Consider the following 23,371-nt stretch of genomic DNA (forward strand, 5'->3'; position numbering starts at 1 on the left):
TCAATGTCAGCGAGTATTGGCATTAGATTATTATTATTATCATTATTATTATTATCTAATGGCATCAATAAAGCTTCAATAAATCCGCAATGAAGTGTTGGGACTTCTATTCGTGGACACTGCTTCTGAAGGGGAATATCTGCATTCAGAAGCTGACGGTGATACTGAAAGTGAAAGTATAGCCCTACACCAAGCACAAACGGTGAATCCTTTGCCCAATGTAGATGGTCCTTTGCCAAAGATCAGAGGTGTGAACAATGTTTGCCGGGGTCAGAGTGTTCATCACGAAATTAGCAGGCGTGTTATTGTCGCGGGGACGAGGCGGGAGATTTTTACCACTCTAGACATGTATATTTGTCTTCTGACCGCGCCTCTCCGCAATTGCGGCGACTGTATTGTAGTGGAGACTTTGTCTAATGCCACTGGGTATGTTAGACGAGGTCGAAGTATTCATAGGACAGTTAAAAGGCAAGGTGGGGAGTCGCAATGACACTGACAGTAGTCCGAGCTGTGCACTCTCGGAGCACGCGCGAGGCAGATCTGGCCGCGCAGCTCATTGCAGGAGCAGAGGCGATGTGACACAGGGCATAGCTTTTGAACTAAACAAGTCTTGTCTACTTGTGTTTGTGTGTCATATGAATAATATATATGTGCCCCATAGATGGAATCAGAGTGCCTGCTGTATGTAGTAAATTGAAAACGCCAACCGCTACATGCATTCGGTTTGTTTCTACCATTTCTACCATTCAGTATTGTGCAATATAGCACACAGAAGGTGAGGGACATTTTGGGGGGAAAGAAGTGCTGCATTTTATCATTTAAACGTAACTTTTCATGAAAATTCTATAATTCAAGATGGCCACCCCCATATGACGTCATAATATGCAAATTAGATGGGAAAATGTAATCCCTACAGAAACATTGGGTCATCCTAGGGCTGGGCGATATATCTAAAGATATGATCATGCGCATCTAATCAGTAAAGCTGCTTCCGTGATCACCGCTAAAATCTCCATCACCTGCTTATAATTGGAGTGGCATTTAATAGACAGAGCCGTAGATCGCTGACAAGCCACGCCATATCGCGTTCATTATCGCAGATGAATCGCCTTCGATAATGAACGCGATATGGCGTGGCTTGTCAGCGATCTACGGCTCTGTCTTTTAGAGGTGGGACTTTCAAGTCACAAGCAAGTCTTCAAGTCATATACAAGTCCTCAAAGGGTTAAAGCTAAAAAGATAATCAAGTGACTAATTAAATGATGATTGTGCATTAGTGATGAACATCTGCTGTTAACAATCAACATCACTGAAGTAAAGAGAAACAAAAGAACTACAACTGAATTTAGCCACAGCCTTCAACTGAAAAAAGTAAAAGAAAAAAAACACTATGCCACCATAATTGTGGTCAAGGTTTGTTTTAAGTAGTGTCTTGACCCTTTTTGACCAATTTGATTCAAAACAATTTCAATATTGTTTTCGCAACAAACATATATGCATTGCTGAATCAAACCTTGCAGTAACAGATGATCTTATACTTTTTCTGCTTATTACTCATGATGACTGAACATCATGAAATTGTGTTTATCTTTGAATAGTAGACTGAAACTCAGCTATTTCTGAACTGAAGTAAAAAAAAAAATCACAATGCTTCAATGTTGAAAGACACAAAAGGAGACAATCAGTTCAGGTTTTTAGACAAACACACTTATCACACGATCCTCAACAGTGGTGACAATTTCTCATTCTGCAGTGCATGACGGGAGTTTTTACTAAGGTTTACCCAGCATGCAACATTTTGTTGATTGTCACCACTGTTGAGAGTCATATGCTGTTTCTTGATGTCTGTGTGTGTCTACAGAGTATAGTTTTTCAAATTTTGTATGCACTTAGTGGATTTCAAAATTCACTTACTTAAATTTGTTTCCATAGTGTAGTTTTACTGGGTTGATTATGCTAAACTTAAATAGAGCTAATGTTAATTTGATTGTAATCTGACCACCTATTACATACACATTAATTTCTTCTCTCTGCTTTACAGCACCTCATGCAATGCTACATAAACAGATCTAACATGACAGTCAAGGGTCAAGAGTCCCACTAAAGCAAACACTGATCTCCATTATGGTTGCATCACTTTAACCAATAAAACATCAACATCTGATCCTCTGTAACTCTCAACAACAGCAGGTGTTCATCATTAATGCACAATCATCATTTACTTAGTCACTTAATTATCTCATTAACTTTAACCCTTTGAGGACTTGGGATATGACTTGAAGACTTGCTTGTGACTTGAAAGTCCCAAATCTGGTAAAGCTGAATGTCAGTCAACAATCCAAAGAAGACTATCTCATGATGTCCAAGTCAACATGAGTTATAAACAAAAAAAGCATAAGACCATCTGTCACTACAAGGTTTGATTCAGCAATGCATACATGTTTGTTGCAAAACAATATTGAAATTGTTTTGAATCAAATTGCTTTGAATTAGTAAAAGGGTCAAGAGACTACCTAAAGCAAACCCTGACCACAATTATGGTGGCATAGTGTTTTTTTTTTTTTGGCTAAATTCAGTTGTAGTTCTTGTGTTTCGCTTTACTTCAGTGATGTTGATTGTTAACAGCAGAAGGTCATCACTAATGTACAATCATCATTTAATTAGTCACTTAGTTATCTCATTAACTTTAACCCTTTGAAGACTTGGATATGACTTGAAGACTTGCTTGTGACTTGAAAGTCCCACCTCTGCTGTCTATGAAATGCCACTCCAACTATGTGATGGCGATTTTAGCGGTGATCACGGAAGCAGCTTTACTGATTAGATGCGCATGATCATATCGTTAGATATATCGCCCAGCCCTAGGTCATCCTTAATATTTTTATAATTGACAGAAAGTCTCTATCTTTTATCAATTTTAAGATATAGCCTTTTGAAATTAAGATGTCAAAATCGAACGTTTTAGGAAAAAACCTCTGGCGCCTAAAGGGTTAAATCATCTAAACCAACAACATGTATGTTAGACCCTATACCATCTAAGCTCCTAAAAGAGGTGCTTCCAGAAGTCATAGATCCTCCTCTGACTATTATTAATTCCTCATTGTCATTAGGATTTGTCCCAAAACCTTCAAACTGGCTGTTATTAAGCCTCTCATCAAAAAACCACAACTTGACCCCAAAGAACTAGTTAATTATAGACCAATCTCGAATCTCCCTTTTCTGTCCAAGATACTAGAAAAGGTGGTATCCTCACAATCATATTCCTTCTTAGAGAAAAATGGTATATGTGAGGATTTCCAGTCAGGATTAGGACCATATCATAGTACTGAGACTGCTCTCCTTAGAGTTACAAATGATCTGCTCTTATCATCTGATCGTGGGTGTATCTCTCTATAAGTTTTATTGGATCTTAGTGCTGCGTTTGACACAATTGACCACAACATTCTTTTGCATAGACTAGAACACTTTGTTGGCATCAATGGAAGTGCATTAGCATAGTTTAAATCGTACTTATATGACCACCATTTAATTTTCACCCAAAATATGACGTAGCAAGTATACAAAGTGTTCTAGTAGTATACTTGTAAGTGTACTGTTTCTATACTCCTTGGGACTAAATCGGGTACTTTTAGATATACTTTAAGTATAACAGTAGCAAACTTTGAGTACACAACTAGTTTACCTCTATGTTTGTAGTTTGTACTGCAATTATAATAAAAGTAAACTTGATTTACTGATAGTTTACTAATTAAATACTTTGTACACTTATACTGCAAGTATACTCATAAGTTATCTTTAAGTGAAATTTATATCATACTTTAAGACTACTATGTCCCTATTTAGGTTTGAATTTGTATAAATTTTGTTACAAGAATATCTGAGCATGCAAAACATACAAAGAAAGAGCAGTGCATCTGCTTGTAAACAAAAACATTTCATTCTAGCTTCATACATTCTTTTTTTAAACACTTTAATGTGGGTAAGTTACAAAAAAAAAGTTGATAGATGCAGGCTATGCACACTTTAACTACACAGAAATCCTTGCAAAATTCCAATCAGACAACGGATGAGGAGATTTCGCTCAAGAGCAATTGATGACATGGCTGAGAAGAAAATATTTAAGTGTACACTGTAAAATCCAATAGTTTACCTTACTTAGATTTAATTAGTTATATTTACTTAGTCGTTATACTTACTAGGTTTTATTAAGTTTCAGCTACTTTCAAGGCAAATAAAACAATTTACTTACTGTTTTGAGTGACACTTACTTAAAATATTCAAGTAGCCACAAAGGAACCAATGACATTAATAAACCAGTGAGAGGCAGCAGTGCACTAATATGTTGCTAATTGCCTTTTTTTTTTAGCTCACTAAAAAATATACTAATATCACTATACTAAGTCATGAGTAAACCTAAATGAAAGGATCAAGTACCCCCTACAGTTCTTTTTTAGTTACTAGAACTCTTGTGTAAGTTAACTATACTAAGCATTTGTCAGTACAACATACTATTCCTATTTCACTTAGTTTTTTCAAGGCAATCAGTTTGCATGCTTTTTTTAAGTAAGCCCAACTTATTAGATTTTACAGTGTAGGTATTATTATGGTTTATATGACCTAGATGTACATTTTACCAGTTGTTACCTACAGTTTATACAAACATTATGGTCATCGACCAGTGATTGATATAACATAATAATAGCAGTTAGACGTTGGATTTTGGTTGAAAATGAAAATCGGCATGACGTCTTAATCCAACGACTGTTTGACGTCAAGCTCCAATGTTGGGCAGATGCTGAATTTTGGCTGGATTAACCCCCCCCCCCCAAAAAACATAAAAAAACTGTGAAATGCATGGCAGTACACGTGTTACCAGCTTCACTTATTACTAACCAGTTTGACTTTATTTCTGTCAGACGTCTACAGAAGTACTTTTTTGAGAATTAACAGAGGTTTAGATGTTGGTTTTATTAGAAAATGTTTGGTTACCATTATTGTGATCAGTGTTTGCTTTAGTTGGGTAGTTTGACTCTTGGCTTAGTAAGTTTGTGGTTCCTGCGCAATAGTGTTTACTAAAACACATAATTTGTTATAAAAGGAGCCATAAACAAAGATAAAGTGATATAGTTTTCATCATCATGAAGAAAAATTGTTAAGAAAAATTATTTTTATTGTCATTGGCCGAAAGTGGTTATTTATTATTAATGAACAATATTCAAGAGACAATACTTTCTTCCCTCAGATCAGACATTCAGAATTTTTATTTTTAAATACATTTTGGGAGAAAAAGCTTTCAAGAAACATAGACATCAATAATCACTATATGAATCTCAACAATGGTGACATGCTTCACGCAGCAATGCATGCTGGGAGCCACCATAGTATATAACGCATGGCTCCCAGAATGCATTGCTGCATGAAGCATGTCACAATTGTTTTTGAGCTCTTGTTTGTTAAAAGATTTTAACTGATGGTTATAATACCGCTGGATCTCATGTGGCAGAAACACAGGGCTTGTAATATGAATGTACTAATGGAACAACATAATTGTTAGATTAAAAAACATCAGCAAATCAGGTTATTTCATGATGATTATAAAACCATTAACAGGTAACAGCCATCACCTGATCTCATGTCACTTTAGCTTTCTTGGATGCTGCAAATGTGCTCGACAAACAAACTGTCACAGCAGCCACAATAGACAAAACATATCATAAGTGTTGAGAGCCCAACTAATGGAAACACTTATCACTGTTATGGTGTTTAACTGTTATGCTGTTATGGAAATTAAACACATTAGAGTTAAACCCCTGTTAATTTTCAATAAAAGCTTTTGTAGACGTCTGACAGAAATAAAGTCAGTCTGGTTAGTAATAAGTGAAGCTGGTAATGCTGTTTGTGGATTTGTTTAATCCTCCTCTGCTGAGATCTTGAGATATTTAATGTGCTGCCATGCATTTCACCCATTGTTGCAGTGTGGTGCTTATTCCAACCAAAATTCAACGTCTGTCTGATGTCGGAGTTTGACGTCAAACAAAGTTGGGTTTAGACGTCAACCTGACTTTAATTTTCAACCAAAATATGACGTCTGACTGACGTTGGATTAGTTGGAGTCCAACGTCTTCCTGACGTCACATTGGTGTACTGTGCCTGCTGGGTGGTGTTTCTTTTTCTTCTTCACTTGTGTATTTTTGAAAATTTTGTACAGAAGATGCATACTAGCACCGTCTACCATAAAACAATGAAAACACAGATTCTAGGATTATAGCTCAAATATATTTAGACTTTTTGTAAGTATAAGTCAAGTATACTTAACCCTCTTGGCGCCATGGTCGAGTTTATTTGACAAGATGCGACACTGAATAAAACGGCCGATTGTCAAATAGGGTGTCAAATTTCATGCAACCTCCCCTGCACCAGATAGCAGACATGTAATACTTCATCTCTCAAAAAAACTCAAAAAAACGTCATGCTCCTATACAAAATCTTCGAGCTAGAGCGCATTGAATCAGTGCGGAAAAAAGCGGAGCTAGTGTGAGAGTGAGCCATTTTATCTGACCAATATTGTCAACGTCAGCGAGTATTGGCATTAGATTATTATTTTTATCATTATTATTATTATCTAATGGCGTCAATAAAGCTTTAATAAAGCCGCGATGAAGTGTTGGGACTTCTATTCGCGGACACTGATTCTGAAGGAGAATAGCTGCATTCAGAAGCTGACGGTGATACTGAAAGTGAAAGTAGCCCTTCACCAAGCACAAACGGTGGATCCTTTGCCTAATGTAAATGGTCCTTTGCCAAATGTCAGAGGTGTGAACAATGTTTGCCGGGGTCAGAGAGTTCATCGCGAAATTAGCAGGCGTCTTATTGTTGCGGGGACGAGGCCGGAGATTTTTACCTATCATAGGACAGTTAGGAGGCAAGGGGGGGAGTCGCAATGACACTGACAGTAGTCCGAGCTGTGCACACTCGGCGCGTGAGCGAGGCAGATCTGGCCGAGCTGCTCATTGCAGGAGCGGAGGCGATGTGACACGGGGCATAGCTTTTGAACTAAACAGGTCTTGTCTACTTGTGTTTGAGTGTCATATGAATAATATGTATGTGCCCCATACATGGAATCAGAGTGCCTGCTGCATGTAGTAAATTGAAAATCCCAACTGCTACATGCATTCGGTTTGTTTCTACCATTTATTAGTAATGATTTACACAGTTTGTTTACTACTTACTATTTACCTGAGCATTCAGTATCGTGCAATATAGCACACAGAAGGTGAGGGACATTTTTTTGGGGAAAGAAGTGCTGCATTTTATTATTTAAACGTGACTTTTCATGAAAATTCTATAATTCAAGATGGCCACCCCCATATGACGTCATAATATGCAAATTAGATGGGAAAATAAAATCCCTACATAAACATTGGGTCATCCTTAATATTTGTATAATTGACAGAAAGTCTCTATCTTTTATACATTTTAAGATATAGCCTTCTGAAATTAAAATGTAAAAATCGAACGTTTTAGGAAAAAACCTCTGGCGCCTAAAGGGTTAAACGTAATTTTAAGTATATTTCTGAGAAGTACATAAAGAGCATTTCTGAGAAGTACATAAAAAGTAAACTAAAAGTATACTTACCTATTTTTAGTTTAAAAGAAGTATAGTAATAGCACACTTGAATAAACTTCTTTTTCGTAAGGGAACAGCTAGAGGCTACCACTAAAATCACATCAAATCAAAGCTCCGAAAGCATTCCACCACAAACATGCGCAAATATATATAATCAAGCATTATATAAAGAATAATTAACTTACAGATGATGCTTTTACGAACACAAATCAAAGGAAGGCATCCAAAGATTGAGGAGAAACTGACTGTATGAGAAATTTGATGTACTCTGAACTCACTTTGCATAGAACTACCACTAGGTGGCATCAAACCTATTAAAGTGACAAACTTGGAGCAGAACACTCCCCGCCAGACATCCTAAGGATGTCTCATTTAATTCAACTCTCCTTAGACACCAGAAGAATGACCTCTGTAATTGGTCTGAGATATGTTATATCTTTTCCAGATCCACTTTTAGAAACTTTCAATTGAACCTTGCGCACTCTCCCATCAACATTTGGAAAGACTTTGGACACAAGAGCCATAGGCCACTTATTACGAGGGCTCTGGTTGTCCTTAAGAAGTATGAGATCTCCTTCTTGGATGTCAGGTTGAGAACTATTCCACTTCCGACGATTTTGAAGTGTTGGGAGATATTCACGTCAAGATTTTGCACCTGCTTCCACTGTTGTCTGAACATTCCATCACCTAAGAAGTTCCCCGGAGATGGAGGAACACCGACCTTTTGGGTCAAAAGCATGGCAGGGGTCAGCATAAGAGGGGAGTCAGGGTCTGAGGAGATTGGAACTAAGGGCCTTGCATTAATTATTGCAGAAATTTCTGCCATGAATGTGCTTAGTACCTCATGTGAGAGATGATGAGAACCATGCTGCATCAACATTGAATCCAGGATCCTCCTTACTACTCCTATCAAACGCTCCCAAGCTCCCCCCATGTGTGAAGCATGAGGTGGATTGAATTCCCATGAGCAAGAGCAGCTCGTGAGGTATTCTTGCATTTTTGGGTCTTTCCCCACTTTGGAGAATCCCAGTTCTTTGCTTGCAGCTACAAAGTTAGTTCCACAGTCCGATCGGAATTGTTTAACGGGCCCTCTAATGGCAAAAAATCTCCGAATTGCGTTTATACAGCTGGAAGTGTCGAGAGATTCAATTAGCTCTATGTGAACAGCACGTGTTGACATACAAGTGAAGAGAATTCCCCAACGTTTGCTCTCTGCATAACCTCCTCTTGTGCGTCGAGCCGAGACTGAAAAAGGACCAAACACATCCAGACCAACATAAGTGAAAGGTGTAGATGAACTGAGACGCTCCTCTGGAAGATCAGCCATTTTTTGATTTTCTGTATTCCCACGCAGCTTCCTACATACAACACACTTATGTATGACACTGCTTATGGATCTTTTTCCATTGATTAGCCAGAATCCCCCAGTGTGTAGGGCCCCTTCTGTGAACAGACTGCCCTGATGCTTCACTTGTTCATGGAAGTAACAAATTAGTAAGGTGGAGATATGATGTCGTCCAGGTAAAACAATGGGATTCCTCTCATCACTAGTCACGGGTGCGTGTGTTAGACCGCCTCCAACTCTGATTAGTCCATCTTCGCCCAGAACAGGATTCAACTTTATTAATGGACTGCTCTGAGAGATTTCGACATGTCTTTTGAGTGCACTATACTCCTCAGGAAAACACACTCTTGGACTGAAAGAAGGATGACCTTTTTGGCTTGGACCAACTTAGGGATGGGACGATAACCGGTTTTATTGATAACCGTGATAAAATGTGCTGAAGGTTAGTAATATCGTTTAAAAATGAATTATCATTAAAACCGTGTTTGATTATCGCGGTTTTAATAACTCACTATTAAATCATGTCCAGCCAGCAACAGTCTGACGCAAGCGCAGCGCACAATGTTTTTTTTGTTTTTTTTTCGAGAAGGAATGGCGAAAGTCAGTGACTTTTCTATGCTTTTCTATGCTTCTACACTTTTCATTGTAAGGAAGGAAATGCCACAGAATTTAATCTTTCTTTAAATTAATTGCATAGAGTTGCTTGTTTTATTAGTTGTTTGTTGATTATTAAATATAAAACTTGCTGAAATGTTTTCAGTGTGAGCATCAACTATTTTTGAACACTTTCATCTCGTTCATCTCAGCAGCCAAAAAAGACTAAAGATAAAATAACAGTTAGGAGTCCAACTAATGGAAACGCTAATCACTGTTATGGTGACACACATTAGAGTTAAACCTTTCTTAATTCTCAATAAAACTTCTGTAGTTGTCCAGTAATAATTGAAGCTGTTAATGCAGTTTGTGGAGTTGTTTAATCCTCCTCTGGTGAGATCTCCAGAGATTTAATGTCTTCTTTTATCTTCAATTGATTTCATCTAAGGTTGTGGCTGAAGTCAGTTGTAGTTCTTGTGTTTCTGCTTATCTCTTTCTCTGTTATTTTCTTTATTTCAGTGATTCTGCTTGTTAACAGGCTTTTTTAAGGCTGAAATTCATATTTAATATATAAACAGATTTTGTGGCTCATTTAAGGTCCAGTTCTGGTTAATTTCTTTACTCTTGGCTGACATGTGGCATTGCTATGGCCTGCTTGTGGCTCAGTTCTGGCAAACAGGAGCGGTCCGCCCAAGTGCCATCATTCCACGCTACATGTGGGCCAGATCATCTTTCCATGGGTGCCAGATGTGGGCCGGATCTGGGCCGACACAATGTTGCTATGTGGGTCTCCTTTAGGAAAAGTAGCAATTGAGAAGCTTGGATCATTTCTGGCTTTTGCCTCGTAACAGACAAAGCTAACAAAATACCAGAATGGAGGAAAAGAGGCATTGTACATTTCTTTGTATTTCATGCCGTGTGAAAGACATTTCTCTTGAAGAAAGTGTGGTAGCTTTTCAACTATGGGATTTACTCCTCTAGCGGTGTCCAGATATGTTAGGCCAGGGAGATAGCCATCTTGTTTAGCCACCTGTAGTTCTGTAAAAAGATTGCCTAACTCTCTTAATTTGACATAATCGTTGCTAAGAATCTTAGGAAAATTTTCTAGCCTTTGCAGGAGTGCATTTTCAATTAACTCAGGAGCACCATAACATTCTTAATCTCTCCCAGGTCACGTTTAGACCTGCCTCAGGATCACTGACATGGGCTAATCGTAATCTTTTCACATGGTCAGATGATTCTTTGCCTAGCCACCTAATAAGCAGGTCCAACTTTTCACCAGCAGTCAGGCCTAGGTCCTCTGTGCCTCCAACAAAGGCTGATTTCCATGCTCTAAAACTCTCAGGTCAGTCATCAAACTTAACTAGACTTGTATTTACAAGCTCACGACGTGCTAGAAATTTAGCAAAATCCAACATACCCGAGGCTGCATTCTGGTAAATTGGTGTTGACTGTGGACATACCATGACAGGTTCCCTCTGAGAGAAACATGAAGTACATGGGTCATATATTTCCTGCTTAACCTCATTTTTGACTGACTGATCAAGTGGCTGAGATGGCAGTTCGGTGAACACATGCTGTATACAATTCATCTTAGAGAGATGGTGAGCAGTACTGATAATGTCCGAGTCTTCAGGATACAAATTGTTACTGAAATTTGAATTCTGCATGTCTTTTTCTTTTGGCTTATCTAAGTCCACTCGAGTTTGAGTCTCAACATAGTCTTTGGTGCGCTCCACTCTGGTATGTGAAGACACAGAGAAGCTAGCACTGGAAATACAATCATCAATCGCTTCCACAGCTGCTTCCAGTCCTTCTGCCTGGGCCAGCGCAGCAGCTTGTTCCTTTTCATGTTGGAGCACTTCCAAATCTGCCTCCATTTTAGCTTTGTCCAGTTTATGGGTCATTTCTAATTTAATTTTGTCCAGTTTAATTGCATTCTCTTTCTTTACAAACTGTACACGAGTTCATGCTGCTTCTGTATGAGCCCGTGCAGTGGCCGCAGCAATGCTAGCTGAAATCGTTCACAACCGCGATGATCTAGAGGACTGTGATGTTCGTGATGAAGGGGAGCATTTTGAGCCTGCTTCAGAAACTCGGTCTACGATACTCATGGTTTCCTTTGCATTTCCCTCCGCAGAGGCTGTAAGCTTCTCATCGTGGTTCATAGTGCAAATGTGACTGCAATCTTTTGCCATGTAACTTGATTTGCTTGTAGGATTCTCATCTTTTTACTGTACTGTTCTTCTCGCATGTGCGAATGCAATTTAACAGTCAGCCAAACTCCATCCATAAAGTACAGAAGAGTCAGGATTCATCTTAGTCTTTGTCATTTTAATAAGATGCCATTGAGGTGTACATTATGAATTAGGAGTAAAACTGTAAAAACAGTAAACAAACTATAATCAGAATTATTATACAACTACCAAAGAATATGCATACAAGCAGCTCTGACTTATATCTGAAAAAAGGCTCAAATGTTATCAATGTACTCATTTTACTTAATGAGATTACCAGATAAACAAAAATAGCAGCAAATACAAATATTAACTGGTATTGCGAACTTATTTTAACAAAGTAGAATGAAATCAACACATTGAGTGGCATATCAAATAAAGGCTAGGCTAACAGCTAGAGGCTACCACTAAAATCACATCAAATCAAAGCTCCGAAAGCATTCCACCACAAACATGCACAAATATTTATAATCAAGCATTATATAAAGAATAATTAACTTACAGATGATGCTTTTAAAAACACAAATCAAAGGAGGGCATCCAAAGATTGAGGGGAAACTGACTGTATGAGAAATGTGCTGTACTCTGAACTCACTTTGCATAGAACTACCACTAGGTGGCAGAACATCTAGATTAAAGATCAATTTCTTTAAGATGGCTTAAACACTTACACATTTCTTTCACTCAAATTCATGAAATGATTGTTAGACTGCAGTAAATACACTGTAAAAAATTGTGCCGTTAAATAACAGTAATTTACTGGCACCCCTGCTGTCAGTAAATTACTGTTATTTAACTGTTATTTTAATTTACTGTCAGTAAATTACTGTTATTTTAATTTACAACTTTCAACCATTAATTTACCACTCTTATTTTTTTACAGTATTTTACCGTAAATTCTACCATGGAAATTAACTCCACTCCCACTGCTTCAAACAGTTTGAGTTTAAAAGCTAGCATTCCTACGATGTTAGTACTATTAACTTATTTATTTTGAGTCCACTGAGAAGGAATATTTCATAATATAAAAATGCAAACACTTAATGCGTCGTAGTAAAGTAACTAAATACATGACTTTTACTCAAATCACTGCAGCTATAGCACACATGTATGTGCTAAAGTACTTAACACAGAGATCACCACTGCATTAGTGGCTCCACATTTACTGTCTTTATATAAAGCAGCAAAAGATCAGTGTTTGTGTCTCATCATTGACTGAAGCACAGGCTCTACTCTCCAGCATAATGGTGAACCACAAAACTACATTAACAGATCTCTCTTGTGCAAACACACATTAATACAGTTGAGTTCAGTATTTACTCTCTTTATTAGTGTATGACTTTGCATAACTTTTTTTCTATGGATGTTCACAAATATTTTAGTTAAATAAATAAAAAATTTCATTTGGTAAATCTGACATTTACATTTTACAGTATATTACTGTTTTTCCTTGACTTAACGTCAACAAACTGTAGAAAAACACTTTTTTTGCTGGCAACCATTAATTTACGGCAACAAACTGTAGAAAAACAGTTATTTACTGGCAGCAGGGGTGCCAGTAAATAACTGTTTTTCTACAGTTTGTTTCCTGTGAATTAATTACAGTTTATTACTGTTAAATTATGTTTCATGCTGTTTTTTCTTCATCTTAAATCTTTAACCCTTTAGACCCCACAACAAAATCCTCAGTTTTAAATGAGCATTTATAAAATGTGCACACTACAGAGTGTTTGAGTAACACTGAATCAGTGAAGTTAATGAGATAATTCTGTGATTAATTGATGATTGAGCATTAGTGATGAACACCTGCTATTAACAAACAGAATTACTAAAGGAAAGAGAAACACAAGAACGTCAACTGACTTGAGCCACTGCCTTAGATGAAATCAACTGAAATGAAATAATTCATCAAATCTCTCAAGATCTGATTAAACAACTCCTAAAACAGCTTCACCAGATTCACATTACTAACCAGACTGACTTTATTTCTGTCAGATGTCTACAAAAGATCTTATTGAGAGTTAAATAGGTTTAGGTGTTTTTTTCACTACCATGATGGAGATCAGTGTTTACTTTAGTTGGGCTCTTGAACGTGACTTTTCAAATACTAAGTTATTTTTTTTTTACATGCTGTAGCAATGCATCGTTGGAACTTAAAAAAAGTAAACAGAAGAAAATAATCTGGTATTGTTGTTTATAGATTGACAAGAACAAACACTATTATTTCTATTTTTTTAATATTGATACTACAGCAAAATGAGAAACACTGCGGAGCCATAAGTTATGAAAGACTGTTAAGAAAATTTCACTCATAAAAAAACATTTGCATAGACAGAAACATCAATAATCAGCGTATGAATCACAACAATGGTGACAATCCACAAAATAATAAACGGATAATTTCTGAACATCACAAAACATGCTACTAAAACTTAAGACAAAATTATAAGCACATAAGAATTCAAGAAAATAAGTGAACCATTCAGCGCCATAATTTATTCATGCCGAAATGCATGCTGGGAGTCATGGATGAGTTTTATCCTGTGCTGGTACCCAGCATGCATTGCATCATGAACCTTTTGATTGTCACCATTGTTGAGATTCATATGCTGATTGTTGCTGTCTCTCTTTGAGTGTTGTGGACACTGCTGCCCAAAATATTTAAAACTCAAATGGTCATTAAATCCATATGTTCTAGTATCACATTACTGTATCTTACAAAATTGAAGAATCAAAAAAAAATTGTGTAATTCACTCACATATTTTTACATTTAATATTTGATTACTTATTGCAACACTTTAAGTCAGTCAAATAGATCATGCCTGACAGAAACAGCCATAATTACTTGACTATCAAAATTAATATTGCTGTAACAGATGTATCATACAGATACAAATATAGCAATGAAACAAAATTTAAAGTACAAAATTCAAGGGTCAGGAGCACAAATAAAGCAAACACTGATCTCCACAATGGTGACGTCAAACCAAACAGTAACATTATCATCTAAATCTCTGTAATTCTCAATAAGATCTTTTGATCTCTGATCTCTGATCTGATAAAAATGAAGTCAGTCTGGTTAGTAATGAGTGAAGTTGGTAAAGCTGTTTGTTGATTGTTTAAATCTTCAGTTGATTTCATCTAAGGATGTGGCTAGTTGTAGTTCTTGTGTTTGTCTTATTTCTCTTTTCTTCAGTGATACTGCTTGATAACAGCAGCTGTTCATCAGTGTCTGAGTTCACTTTAGTGTTCATTCTCTCTGTCAGTAGGACTATATTAGTAAACTCGTGTAGGGAATAGTGAATGAGGGAGTAGGGTGTGATTTGAAACTCAGCCGCTGAGTGTCGACTTTGAATGTTGTTAATTTACGATAAAACTCAGGCAATTTGATAATACCTAGAATATCAAAATCAACTGCGGGCGGCAGATCCTTTTCCTATTTAGCGCCTAAACTCTGGAATAACCTACCTAACATTGTTCGGGAGGCAGACACACTCTTGCAGTTTAAATCTAGATTAAAGACCCATCTCTTTAACCTGGCATACACATAACATACTAATATGCTTTTAATATCCAAATCCGTTAAAGGATTTTTAGGCTGCATTAATTAGGTCTTTTAACAACGCAGAATCACTGAAGTAAAGAAAATAACAGAGAAAGAGATAAGCAGAAACACAAGAACTACAACTGACTTCAGCCACAACCTTAGATGAAATCAACTGAAGATTAGAAGACATTAAATCTCTGGAGATATCACCAGAGGAGGATTAAACAACTCCACAAACTGCATTACCAGCTTCACTTATTACTAACCAGACTGACTTTATTTCTGTTGGACATCTACAAAAGTTTTATTGAGAATTAAGAAATGTTTAACTCTAATGTGTGTCACCATAACAGTGATTAGCGTTTCCATTAGTTGCACTCTTAACTCTTATTTTATCTTTAGTCTTTTTTAGCTGCTCTGATGGTGTGTTTGTTAAACGCATTTGCGGGATCAAAGTAAGCTAAAGAGAATTGAGATCAGGTGATGGCGGTTATCTGTTGATGATTTTATAATCCTCATGAAACAGGCTGATTTGCTAATTTTTTTTTAAATCTAACAATTGTTTCATTAATATATTCACATCACAAACCATGTGTTTCTCCAGCATGAGGTCAAACAATATCAGAATCAGTTAGAAGTTTTTAACGATTATAAAGAATTCTATCTATGATGCCACACACCCACATCAACAATCAGCACATGAATCTCAACAATGGTGACAATCAAATGTACCTTGCTGCAATGCATGCTGGGTATTAGCATGGTACAAAACTCCCAGCATGCATTGCAACATGAATAAATTATCCAGCTGAATTGTCCTATTATTTTGTTTAATTCTAAATATTTGCTTATATTTTGCTGTTGGTTGTGTTGTGACAGTAGCTTTTCAGTGAAGTTCTGAATTGATCAGTTTATCTAAATATTTTTGACTGTAACCATTATTGAGATTCATGTGTTGATTGTTTATATCTGTGTGTGTCAGCATAGGTTAATTTTTTTTAAACATGTTTGTTAAAAGATTTTAACTGATTGTTATAATACTGCTGGATCTCATGCGGCAGAAACACAAGGTTTGTAATATGAATGTATTACTGGAACAACATAATTGTTCAATTAAAAAAAAACATCAATGAACCAGTGTACTTCATGACGATTAAAAAACCATCAACAGATAACAGCCGACACTTGATATCATGTCACTCTAGCTTTCTTTGAAGCTGCAAATGTGTTTAACAAACACACTGTCACAGCAGCCAAAAAAGACAAACTATATAATAAGAGTTAAGAGACCAACTAATGGAAACACTAATCACTGTTATGGTGAAACACATTAGAGTTAAACCTCTGTTAATTCTCAATAAAAAACTTTTGTAGATATCTAACATAAATAAAGTCAATCTGGTTAGTAATAAGAGAAGCTGGTAAAGCTGTTTGTGGAGTAGTTTAATCCTCCTATGCTGAGATCTTGAGAGATTTCATGTCTTCTTTTATCTTCAGTTGATTTCATCTAAGGTTGTGGCTGAAGTCAGTTGTAGTTCTTGTGTTTCTGCTCTTCTGTTCTCTTCTTTCCTTCAGTGATTCTGCTTGTTAACAGGCTTATTAAGGCTGAAATTACTTCATATTTAATACACACAAATTTTGTGGCTCAGATAAGGTCCAGTTCTGGTTAATTTCTTTACTCTTGGCTGACATATGGCATTGCTATGGCCTGCTTGTGGCTCAGTTCTGGCAAACAGGAGCGGTCTGCCCAAGTGCCATCATTCCACGCTACATGTGGGCCAGATCATCTTTCCATGGGTGCCAGATGTGGGCCGGATCTGGGCCGACACAATGTTGCTATCTGGGCGTGGCCACCAGATCCAGTCTGTGTACAGATCAGAGCGTCACTGCAGTCACCCGGATCCAGTACGTATCCAGACCAGATGGTGGATCAGCACCTAGAAAGGACCTCTACATCCCTGAAAGACAGCAGAGACCAGGACAACTAGAGCCCCAGATACAGATCCCCTGTAAAGACCTTGTCTCAGAGGAGCACCAGGACAAGACCACAGGAAACAGATGATTATTCTGCACAATCTGACTTTGCTGCAGCCTGGAATTGAACTACTGGTTTCGTCTGGTCAGAGGAGAACTGGCCCCCCAACTGAGCCTGGTTTCTCCCAAAGTTTTTGTTCTCCATTCTGTCACCGATGGAGTTACGGTTCCTTGCCGCTGTCGCCTCTGGCTTGCTTAGTTGGGGTCACTTCATCTACAGCGATATCGTTGACTTGATTGCAAATAAATGCACAGACACTATTTAACTGAACAGAGATGACATAACTGAATTCAATGATGAACTGCCTTTAACTGTCATTTTGCATTATTGACACTGTTTTCCTAATGAATGTTGTCCAGTTGCTTTGACACAATGTATTTTGTTTAAAGCGCTATATAAATAAAGATGACTTTGACTATATATAACAGCAGGCTACCTTCTCGAAAATGATGAATATTACCCAGAATGCACTGTTTTAATGAAAAAAAGTGTAGCCGCACTGGGTTGTACATTATAATTAACTCAAATGATATATAGGGAATTTTAATAATTAATCAGCAATATGATTAATATATCTCATATGACAGTTACATTAAAATTATTGAAGATGAAAAATAGGTCAATTGTATATATCAATAACTCATTACAAGGCACTGTAATTTACTCATTAATATATCAATATCTTCATATCAATTTTAGTGATATCTCTTACTGTAAATTACCGCAAATCAAACAGTGGTTTGTCCAGCAAACGGCCGTAAGATTAACTTATCAACTTTTTAATAAAGTTATCACTACTTATAATTCAAGGAAAAATATTCTCTGGCCATGAAAACATTATCCTATCATTATGAAATTTCGGTTACTAAAAAGTAAAGAGCCTGTAGCTAAAGATCAGACATTTCATTGACTCGTGATGTGAGCGCTTAGACAGAGGCAATCATGAATATATATTGGTTTTTAATAATTGAACTAATAATACATCAAACTACAAATCACACAGAGTAAATACGCGTACGACAATACAGACAGTAAACTTTGTACAAGACATAACGGAATCCAAATGAGGGGGAGAGAGAGAGAGAGAATGAGTGAGAGAGGATGAGAGAGAGAGGTGAGAGAATTAGGCGCAGTCACAGAATTACGCTCAGTTATGCAAACTCACAGACAGTAACCCTTGAAAGACAACAACGAATCAAATCACCTTGAAAAGGTAATAGACAAACTTTAAGCAGCATTTAAATCTCCATAGAGAATGGTACTTGCATGTGGTCTCTTTATGACTCGCCAGACCAGCATGCGTGTGAGCGTGGTCCTTTGTAGCTAAGCATTTTCTTCCATGTCTTCCGGGGCTGCAGCGGAATCGCGCGATATTTGAAAGGTCCAACAAACGTAATGATTCCAGAATTCGTCTTCCTCGTGTAGAGAGGAACTTAGTAAGTAAAAGAAATGAAAACAACGGAGATGAAAGCTCCCGAAGGAGCCATGAGAACGGCTGTTTTCTCAGCCGCCGTGCTGAGAGGAAACAGACAGGGACAAGAGAGCGAAGAAAGAGCAAGAACAACAGAAGACCGGGAGGAACTTCCTGGGTCAGTTCTTATGGCTTGACTGGTTCACGCCTCTGTTTGCATGAACAACCAATGAACATCCGCGATCTGAAGCGGGAAAAACGTTCCTTTGTCTCTGGGGAACCACCCACTCTAATAAGTTATGGCTTATCAGAATTCAGAAGTGATATTCTAGCAAGTTCGTAATTCCAGATTAATACATTTTTCATTAATTTCCTTTAGGTGGATAGTTTGGTCACAACATGACGATTCCACAGACACCCAAAAAGGAAATATATAACTGATAGAAACACAACGTTACATTCATATGCAGAATTACACACATTTAAAGTTTGATTAACACACGATAAAATTGTAGATACTCCAATTTTTGATTATGGAAAACATCTAATGCACCAAAAAGAAATACTCAATACATTTAGAATACATTGAGAAAAGTTACCAGTTTAGAATACATTGAGATATAACAGGGAGAGAGAGAGAGAGAGAGAGAGAGAAAGGGGAGGAAGAAACAAGCGAGGGCTGTCTTTGGTTGGACAGGGCAGTCTCTTTGCTTCGTGGGCGGCGACTGGGTTTAGCTCGCCCTGGCCCATGTTTTGCCACATCTTGCTTCTGGCATGACGCTTGTTTCAGTGTCTTGTCAGTGGCTCTGGTGCTGCGTGGTGCAGCACATGATGCGTCATGGAAATATATTGGCATTTTCCCCCTTTTGCTCCGTGGCATTACAAGCCCTGGCATTGTGATGTCAGACGGTGCACAACCCACAATGTTGTTCTGTGCACGCAGCATGTCCTTTGTATCATGCAGTGGTCTGGGGCGTTGGTTGTCAGTGACTGTAGACTGGTTGCCAGGGTGGATGGAGGGGTCTGAGAGGTGGTTAAGCAAAGTCATTATGGAGGTTTCAGAAGCCCGCATGTCCACTATGTTGGTCTTTGTAGACAACGGAGTCATTGTAAGTGTTTGTGAGGTAGGCAGTTTAGCTAGTTAAGTTCTTATGCTGTGTGTAATCACTTCAACCTTGAATGTGGGTGGGTGGGTAGGGAGTGACCACAGCCTGTTGTTTAGTGCGCCAGTTTTGGCAAGGGTGTCAGTTTGATCTTTTAAGTCCTTGTCTAGACCTGGTAGCTTCGAGTGTCCTTTTACCTTCCAGTACACAGTCACATTGTGTGTTTTTGTGATGTTATCACATTGCTGGAAAAGGTGTTGGTGTTTGACTGGCTTGTTGTTTGCAGTTTTGAAACCATTCTGTTTACAGCACGGAAGATGGCACACGAAACTGAGTCAAGCATAGTTAGAGTCTGTACAGGCTTTGTTCAAACAGATGTTGAATTCAGCCGGTGAGTTGGCATAGTCGAATGGACAATTGTTGAAGGTGAACTGTCGGTTGCCGAATGTGAATGCCAGCTTGTGTTGTTTTTCCGGGTGCACCGGAATGGTCCAGAATCCAGAGGCCACATCAAGTGTAGGGAAGATTGTGGCTCCTCTGGTTCGGGGCATTTCTTGTTCCAGCTGGGTCTTGTGCCATCGTGACAGCGGCACCTGTTGATTCAGTTTCCTGTAGTCAATGGTGGATCGCCCCTCGCAGTTAGTTTTGAGGGCGGGCCAGATGAGGGCTGAGTAGGTGCTGTTGCATGGATGGATGACACCTTTCTCCAGCATAGATTCGATGATCTCCTGCACTAGTTCGTGTGAGGCGATGGGAATCTTGTCCTGTTTGACAGAAGTGGGAGGAGCATCAGGGTGTGTAGGTATGCGCACCGTGTGTAGGTTGGTAAGACCACAGTCTAAAAAGTCTTTGGCACAGGATTCTTTGAGCTTATAAAGAACTTGTCTGAGTCTTTGGCGATCTGTATCGCTCTGAAGTGCATGAGCATCTTGTAGAATTTGTTGCACTTGAGATTGAAACCTGTGTAAGGCTCCTCCGTCGGTGTGTCATCAGTCAGTTTGTTATTGAGAGGTGTAGCAGCTTCATCAGTCTCACTGACGTTCTGATGGGAGACTGTGTATACTGCAAGGTGTTGGTCATCTGTCAGATCCATTCTGCACACCTGGTCTTTGCTCACCGACATGACAGATGTGATGGCGACGAATTTGAAGGGTGCAGTGAACAATGTGTTGTTTGTACTCCAGGTGTCAGTGCAGGTGGAATGGGCTCAATAAAAGGTAGTACAAGTTCAAAGTCATTAAAGTCATGGCTCACTAGCCATCCCAGCCGGTAGGCCTTGGGAATGTTGATGTCAGTTGCCGTGCAGTTGTTGCACAGGATGTAGACTATACAAAATGACACTTCAGTGAGGGGTGTGGCTTCAAGTTTGAGTCCGATTTCCACACATTCAGGTGAGGATTGGAAGAAACCCAGCGCTTTCTTTAAGGTTTGACCACATTACATGTTGAGCCGAACAGCGACCCCTTTGGTGTAAGCTGGTACCACTGTACCCTGTTCGTTGACTAAGGTGCAGAGGAGTGAACTTGAGCCTTGGTCTGCCGTCTGGGCTGTGTACCCATGGCTGGCTGCTGGGGTTCCCGTGACTTCTGTGACCTGGCAGTCTGGCTCTGTGGGAGTTCCCGTGACCTTTGTGACCTGACAGTCTGGCTCTGGCAACCTGTGTGGCTGGAGGGCAAGAGGTTCTCGCACTTGAGCAAAGTCTTTTAGCTGTTTGAAGTTCAGTAAAGGGTCAAAGTGGTCTAGCAGGTCTTTGCCAATGAGAAATGCATGAGTGTTCATTGGTGAGACATAAATAGGATGTACTAGACTCATCTGACCGATTGTCAGGTGAATGGAAGCAACCTGTTCAAACCGGATGTCATTCTGGCTGTACGACTGTACATTCAGTTCACAAGTTTGAGGTGTAAGAGTTTGATCTTGTCTCTTAGCATTAAATTGGAGTCTTTTGAAAAGGTGAGATGAGACCACCGTAAGGTTTGATCCTTTGTCGATCAGGTCTTCCATGCTTACTCCTTTTCGGCCCACCCCCTTTTCGAAAAGGCTGCCCAGGAATGTTGGCATCAGGGCAGGTGTGACGATCGATGGGTGGTTAGGACCGGTCTTGTGTAGCTCGCTGCGAAGGCAGGTAGTCAAAACAGCATTTTCTGGTACCTTGTGTTTGTGGTACCTGGTGTGAGGACCTGTGCTGTCTCGTTCAGGGTGTGCAGCTGTCAGCTGTGGAGCTTGGGTGATGCTGTCACCTTGTGATGTGACAGTTAGCTCTGTGGTCTGTGGATGACGAGCAGTGTTCTGGGTACTTGGCTCATACAAATGGCAGTTAGAAAGGGTGTTGGTTTCAGTTCTTATGCTTAGACATAAGATGTCTGGGTCATCTTCCTTGTCTTCCTTGTGAGTTTTCATGTAAAGAAGCTCTTTTAGCACCCTCAGGATTTCTGCTGTCTCAGACGTGGCTGCCCTGTGTTTTTCTGACGTGGGCTCAGGATTGAGCTTACCAGTGTCATGTCGAGAGTGGTTCCATTGCTGGCTGTCGGGGCTTTGTGTCCTGGAAGGTGGGGATCGGCTCTTTTTGGGTCGCCGGTCCCAGAATCTTTCAGAGCACTCGCTCTGGTGCTTTGGACGAGCACAACCACGATTGTGTTGCCCTCTGCTGGCTTGGAATGGTATTGACTCTCTGTAAAAAAGTCTGTGACTGTGGTGTTGTGGGGCGCCCTCTAGGGTTAACTCCGAGCAGTGCTCAGAGACAGAGATTGTGGGGTTTTTCACCATCTTTTCATAAATAGTCTTTTGCTTGGTGCAAGCTTTGTGGGCTAAGTTCCTTAACTCTTGTGTAGTCATGTTACGCAGACACGCTGGGACTCTGAGATGAAAACTCCAACTGGCATGTAGGTCTCGGAGGAACAGAGTTTTTAAGTCGACGTCCTGTTCCATACCTGGTTCGTTGCATGCTCCGAAGTAGGCTTTTCATAGCAGACTATAGAAAAAGTGTAGTAGTGTTAAGGAGCCCATGATCTGAGTCTGGATCAGAGAAATTAAGAATCAAGGTTTTTAGCAGTTGCTGGTAGTCCGCTTTGACAGTCTCTGGTTGACGATCCGTTGTTGACTGGTGTTCTTGTAAGCTGGCTGGTGATTTCTTGAGCCGTGGGCTTACACCCCCTTTTTCAGCTCTGGGTTCTTGGCTGAAAGGGTTGGAGTGGCGGGCCGGGAGAAACTCTGTGGTGTGCGTTTCTCCAATCCAGCCACTCTGTAATCTGTGAGAATGTTTCAGTTCTGTGTGAACAGTGTCAAGTTCATCTTGGAGCTCGTCTCTCTGCAGAGTAAGCTCGTTGATTTTAGCTCGGGCCGCTTGCAAGTGTGTTTTGCAGGCCCAAGTTTTAGAGTCTCTTTCTTTCAGTTCAGTCTCTGCTCTTTTTAGGAGAGCGTCACCTTGCTGGAGTTTTTTGTTGAGTTCTCTTCTGGCTTCTCTCTCCAGCG

General features: G+C 39.1%; 1 protein-coding gene across 1 annotated transcript; it reads right to left on the bottom strand.

Annotated features, from left to right (window-relative positions):
• Positions 1 to 19,594: 19,594 nt before the first annotated feature.
• Positions 19,595 to 22,743, bottom strand: LOC132091989 (uncharacterized). The gene is made up of 3 exons (XM_059498037.1): positions 22,528 to 22,743; positions 21,869 to 22,350; positions 19,595 to 19,609 (listed from the first exon to the last, which is right to left on the bottom strand). Exons 1-3 carry the CDS (start codon positions 22,733 to 22,735, stop codon positions 19,595 to 19,597), a joined length of 705 nt encoding a protein of 234 aa, XP_059354020.1. The 5' UTR covers positions 22,736 to 22,743.
• Positions 22,744 to 23,371: the final 628 nt, after the last annotated feature.

This window comes from Carassius carassius, chromosome 18 (genome assembly GCF_963082965.1).
Source record: "Carassius carassius chromosome 18, fCarCar2.1, whole genome shotgun sequence".
Taxonomy (NCBI): Eukaryota; Metazoa; Chordata; class Actinopteri; order Cypriniformes; family Cyprinidae; genus Carassius; species Carassius carassius.